General features: G+C 39.7%; 1 protein-coding gene across 1 annotated transcript; it reads right to left on the bottom strand.

Moving 5' to 3' along the window:
* Positions 1 to 437: 437 nt before the first annotated feature.
* On the bottom strand, positions 438 to 5,902 carry LOC311132575 (uncharacterized protein; the record flags this gene model as incomplete). The annotated part of the gene is made up of 8 exons (XM_084165835.1): positions 438 to 578; positions 926 to 960; positions 1,165 to 1,296; positions 1,495 to 1,845; positions 1,983 to 2,336; positions 5,019 to 5,147; positions 5,526 to 5,606; positions 5,812 to 5,902. 8 exons carry the CDS (start codon positions 5,900 to 5,902, stop codon positions 438 to 440), a joined length of 1,314 nt encoding a protein of 437 aa, XP_084021961.1.
* Between the last annotated feature and the right edge of the window lie 502 nt (positions 5,903 to 6,404).

Here is a 6,404-nt window from a genome sequence, read left to right on the forward strand (position 1 = left end):
AGAAACAACGTAACATGAAGTCCAAAAGGCTATACAAATACCAGCCTAAACAGGAACAAGATCCCACCATACACAGTAGGCAATAGGCTACCTAAGTATGATCCCCAATCAGAGACAATGAGCGACAGCTGCCTCTGATTGGGAACCATACCCGGCCAGACATAGAAATAGACTACCTAGAACATAAACATAGAAAATTTAACATAGATTTCCACACCCTGACTCAACAAACAAGAGTTCTATAGGTCAGGGCATAACATATGGCTATTTAACGCATTACAGGATCATTATATACATCTAACATACAGACAATGTTAAAATTACAGTTTCTTTGTTGCATTGTAAATTCCATACCAATTTCAGATACTAAAAGTTTCATTAGGCTACAAATAGTTAAATGGTTTTTCTTGGAGTCTTTTTGACAGTGGTGATACCTCTCACTGCTGCTGCAGGTATCTGACCTCAGAGTACACTGCATCCTCTCTGCTGGTCTTCTCTCTTGCTCTTCTAGAGGAGGAGGAGTTCTTCTTGGGGGTGAAACTCACAGCTGCATAGTTCAATACGTCACTGTCTTGATTCTGAGGGGGGTGGAGCCATGAGAAAATACATTATGATGATATCATGATCTACTATATAATGTTTATATTCTCCCGTGGAAGAAAACACTCTACAAAAGACAGGACTGTTCAGACTGTACACCCACTACAATGACCTGACAGTCAGTGGAACAGTGACAGACAGAAGTTCCATGGAAAAATGAACAACAAACACAAAGATCAGAAGGCTTCATCTAGTAGAGTGACCTATTACTTCCAATAAAGCTTCATAACATAAAAAGCACAAATAAGCTGAATATTAGCTGTAAGGAAAATTAAATGGCAGTTTCTTGAAAACATACTGTATTTATAAATGTTGACAAATGTACCTGATTGCCCTGGGATGTTGGGATATCTGTCCTCCCTTCAAAGAGATTGAAATAGAGGAAGGCCAGCTATTATTTTTATGACAATCTATCTCTTTTTAACAACATGTAGTTAATTAACAATGCTTATACTTTGGTTATTTAACTGATATTTACAGAAGGTACATCGCATAGAGATGCATGAAACATTAGACACAGCTATAACGTTAGATACATTGGATACATTGGATATAAAGTAATACCTCTGCTATCTCTGTTCCGAGTCTTGCACAGCGCCCAGACAAGTAGAAGGGTCACTATCCCCAGAACGATGTTGGAGACGACCAAGGCCAGAACAGTAGGACTCTGATCAAATGGAGGATCATGCTCTGAAACTGTGGAAAGGGTATCAGGGTATTCATATTGTATTCATGAGTGGTTAGGAAGATCATCAAACAGTAAAATATGGCATCAAAAGCTAATGGTGTTATTATAAAGCTTGTTGAGAAAAAAGGATATGATCATTTGGAGGTAGGCCGTTTGCACGAATATACGGTATTGTTGGGGATATTAACAGATTAAGTGGGTTTTACCTTGAATGTCCAGCTTGGTCCCGTTCCCAAACAGTATCTCTCCACATGAGGCCACAGCACAGTAGTAAGTCCCAGCATCAGAGAGGCTGAAGTTCCTCTTGGGGAGGTTGTAGACACAGCTCTGTGTAGGAGACCCAGCCTCAGGGCTCTTCTCACACTGATCACTCCTGTCTCCATGGGTGTAAATGATTCCTGGAAGGGATTCTCCTGAGCCATGTCTGAACCAATAGATACTGTGTTCTCCTGCACAGGTCTCAGTGTGTATTGTACAGTTCAGAGTCACAGAGTCTCCTGGGAGGACTGACTCAGACACAGGCTGCTGGAGCACAGACATGCTGTAGGACCCTGATCCTGACAAGAAGTTCAATAAACCCAGTGAATCTATAGAATATTACTGTAGAATGTTTTCAAATTCAACATTTCATCATATTAGATAATACCTTATATTTACACTTCATATCTGTAAATTAAGTTTTTCAAAAACGTACCTTTTACTATGAGAATGGCTCCTTCTCCAAACTCCACCTTGTTGCCATAAGCACTTCCACAGTAGTATGTGCCTGAATCAGAGAGCTGCATGTCTGAGATCCTTAGGTGATTCTTTTGTTGGCCATTTTCCACTGAGAAGCGAGGGTTATCCTTAAACTCATGGTAAAATGTTGTGTTCCTGTCAAACTTATAGACGGTTGATAAGAGTTTAAGCTTATCTCTCAAGGGTTGCTTGTACCAGGAGAAATGCATGGCCATGTCGCCTTCATAGAAGCAGTGCACAATCACGGCGTCTCCAATGTTGGCTGATATGAGTCCACTGTCCTGAAGTATGGATGAGGACTCAGTACCAGCTACCACATGTATTAAAGAACATGAACAATACAACATATTTGCTGTTACATACCCCAAATACAACTTAGAATATTCAAAGTGTCTGTAAAGTATTACATGTGATATCTCATGCATCCAAATCAAGGGCGGACATCGCATAAGCAGAGAAACATAAAAGTTGGACTTACCCATCTCTACAAGAAGTGGAAATATCAGAAACAGTGTGATCCTCTTTGAAGATGTCATCCTCCTCACAACCTGTCTTGAGTGGAAAAAGTTAACCTATGTAGACAACACTTCAACAATGGAGTTACAGATGATTGGTCGAACTGGACGCTTCATTTTTTTTTACACCATATTCCGGTACGACAATCTTCTTCACATTGTACAGAGTCACAGAGTCTCGTGGTTGGACTGAATCAGACACACAAACATTTTATTATAGGTATATTCTTATCCTTATATATTTAGTACAAATTTAGTAATGATCATTCAAGTTTGGCATCCCTTATTCTTTATCACTACAGCTACTGTTGTCTACGTCAAGACACTCATAGTTGTGAACTTGTTGGGAACATGCATGCAATGACACTGTCATCCACTAGGGCTTCTATCACCACGGTCACTTCACCTCACTAAAAAACATCTACGGAAAAAAAAATCTAATTCAGGACTTACACTCGATTGGATTGGATGGATAGAATCCCTTCCCATGATTTTGTTATTGAGGAGGCAGATTCCTCTAGGCCTATAGGTGATGATAATACTTCACAGTTAACACTGTGTTGTGTTTGACTAAGAACTACAGATCTAGGTCAAATGATTTAATAAATAGCTCATTGTGTTTTTTCACAGATTTCAGTAGACTATGTATAGATAAGCTGCCTCATGGGCGGCAGGTAGCTTAGTGGGTAAGAGCGTTGGGCCAGTAACCGAAAGGTCGCTGGTTCTAATCCCCGAGCCAACTAGGTGAAAAATCTGTCGATGTGCCCTTGAGCAAGGCACTTAACCCTAATTGCTCCTGTAAGTCGCTCTGGATAAGAGCGTCTGCTAAATGACCAATTATTATAATTATTAAAAGAGTTGGTTTACTGTTGTTAAAATGGTCAACTTGAAGAGCAAGTAGTATAGCCTACGGTATGAGAGAGCTAAGAGTTCTGAGACATCCGTCTGAAAACCACAGAGAGAGAGAGAGAGCGAGAGAGCGAGAGAGAGAGAGAGAGCGAGAGAGCGAGAGAGAGAGAGAGAGAGAGAGAGAGAGAACAACAGAGAGAAAGAAAGAGAGCAGAGGGTCCTGTGTACAAAGCCAGCAGGCCCTAACAAAGCACAGATACATCCTCATCTGGTGTTCTTCACAGACCGCAGAGTAACTGTAAATAGGTTGCTGTGTGTTTGAGGGCGTGTTAGTGGCATGAGAAGAGAAAAAACGGTTTAACACTACAAAATAAAGCTGCAAAATGTAACTTTTTGGGCAACCTGACCAATAGAAATGTGAGTTATAGATGTGTCATTCTCAATTAATGCAAGTCTAAGAAGCGGTAGTTCTGTTCTAAGTGTGCTATTTCTATGCTTCTAGTTCTTAAAGCAACAATGCGTAACTTTTTGGGCGACCTGACCAAATTCACATAGAAATGGGAGTTATGTATCTGTCATTCTCATTGAAAGCAAGTCTAATAAGCAGTAGTTCTGTTCTAAGTGCGCTATTTCTATGCTTCCCGTTCTTAAAGCAACAATGTATAACTTTTTGTGCGACCCGAACAAATTCACATAGAAATGTGAGTTATAGATCTTTCATTCTCATTGAAAGCAAGTCTAAGAAGCGGTAGATCTGTTCTATTGGCTCTATTTCTCAGCTTTCAGTTATTAAGTTTAGTTTTTGCATCTTTTACTTTCGGTTTAGTACACCAGTTTTAAACAGCTGAAAATACAATATTTGTGGTTATTGAAAATATGTTTCAAATGATTCTGTACACTATGCATTGCTTGTTTTGTCACATAAACTGAAATTAGGCGAACTATTAGAATTTTAGCAACCAGGAAATGGCCTAGCGATTTCTGCATATTTCACCTTTAAAGATGCCTGATGTTGGCCTAAATAAATACATTCAACTTCCTTTGTCTTGACTGCTGCTAAATGCTTTATTGATCTCATCACAAGCAAGTCCATTTCAAATTAGTTTGGCAGAGAAGCAATGTACTTAATTCAAGTAGCTACAGTAATTATTAGTTACAGTAATTCAGCTAATAATGTTAATAAAGTGAGAGTTAATAAAAAGAGAATTCATTGGACTGTTTCATTCATCCAGTTCTACTGTCTGATCCCAGCATACACTGTCTCTTCCTCCATTTGGCTTCTCTGTCTTCCAGACCTGTTCTTCTTGTTTCTCAGATTCAGAGCTACATAATGGAGATTGTCTGCATCTTGGGCCTTTGAGAAACAATTATAATGGGGGGAGGGGGAAATATTACTATATGTTATTTTTCAATATGAACTTTTTCAAACATATTTTTACGGTAATAAAAAATGTAAGGAATTCTATTTACCCCTGCATCCGTACAAGAGACTGCTGGACATGTTGTCAGAGAGAGGGGTCCTGAAAATAAATACAACAAAGATAAATATACAACCCCTTCTTCCACTAAAGATAAATCTGTAGATATTGATATTAAAGAAGAGCAACCTCTAAGACAAAGTCACTTACCTCTGCACTGCAGACACTTTCTCTGGTTCATCTTATACATGATGCAAGCAAGGACAATGATCAGGACTAAGGAGAAAGCCAATGCTACACCCAGGCAGTACTCCAAGAGAAGAGGGTCTGCCCTATGGCCTGTGGAGATTAAAACATTGATAGAAGACACTCATAACAGCAAGTAAATGTATATTCTACACAGTAGATTAGTAAAATATATAAAAAGATACAAGCCGTATCACCTACTTTGAATGTCCAGCTTGGTCCCGTTCCCAAACAGTATCTCCCCACATGAGGCCACAGCACAGTAGTAAGTCCCAGCATCAGAGAGGCTGAGGTTCCTCTTGGGGAGGTTGTAGACACAGCTCTGTGTAGGAGACCCAGCCTCAGGGCTCTTCTCACACTGATCACTCCTGTCTCCACGGGTGTAAATGATTCCTGGAAGGGATTCTCCTGAGCCATGTCTGAACCAATAGACACTGTGTTCTCCTGTACAGGTCTCAGTGTGTATTGTACAGTTCAGAGTCACAGAGTCTCCTGGCTGGACTGACTCAGACACAGGCTGCTGGAGCACAGACATGTTTCTGGACCCTGATCCTGACAAGAAGGTTTATAAGTCAGTAAATCTATTCCGTATGTTGTGTCCCAACTTAACATTTTTGAAATCATTCTCATTTCTGATTATGCAAATACAGCATAATTAAGCCATTGTATCCAAAACGTAATGTGGAAAAAGCCCTCAAGATTATAGTTGCAGAACATTAGTTACTATTTCCTTTCATTCTAAATTCAGATGTTGTACCTTTCACAATCAGAATGGCTCCTTCTTCAAACTCCACCTGGTTGGCATAAGAGTTCCCACAGTAATATGTGGCTGAATCAGAGAGCTGCATGTCTGAGATCTTTAGGTGATTAATTCCTTCACCGCTTTGCACTGAGAAGCGAGTGTTACCCTTAAATGCATGGTAAAATGTTGCATTCTTGTTATACTTGTAAAAGGTTGATACGATTTGAGGATTGTCACCCATTGTTTGCTTGTACCACATAAAGTACAGTGCCAGGTTGCCTTTATAGAAGCAGTGCAAAGTCACTGTCTCTCCAACATTGGCTGTAACAAGATGAATTTCAGAGGATTGTGCAGCAGCTAGAATACAGACAGAGACATCATCCATTACTTACACAAGTCCTTTATATACCCAAAACATACGTCTATGAATTGCATCAATATAGTAACTGAGTGTACATCCCTTAAGCAGAGAAATATAAAAGTTGGACTTACCCATCTCTACAAGAAGTGCCAGTAACAGACTCAGTGTGATCATCTTTGAAGTTGTCCTCTTCACAACCTGTGTCTTGAGTTGAAAAAGTCCTCCCATGTAGACAACACTTCAACTA

Source organism: Coregonus lavaretus (assembly GCF_964263955.1).
Source record: "Coregonus lavaretus genome assembly, chromosome: 7".
NCBI classification, from domain to species: domain Eukaryota; kingdom Metazoa; phylum Chordata; class Actinopteri; order Salmoniformes; family Salmonidae; genus Coregonus; species Coregonus lavaretus.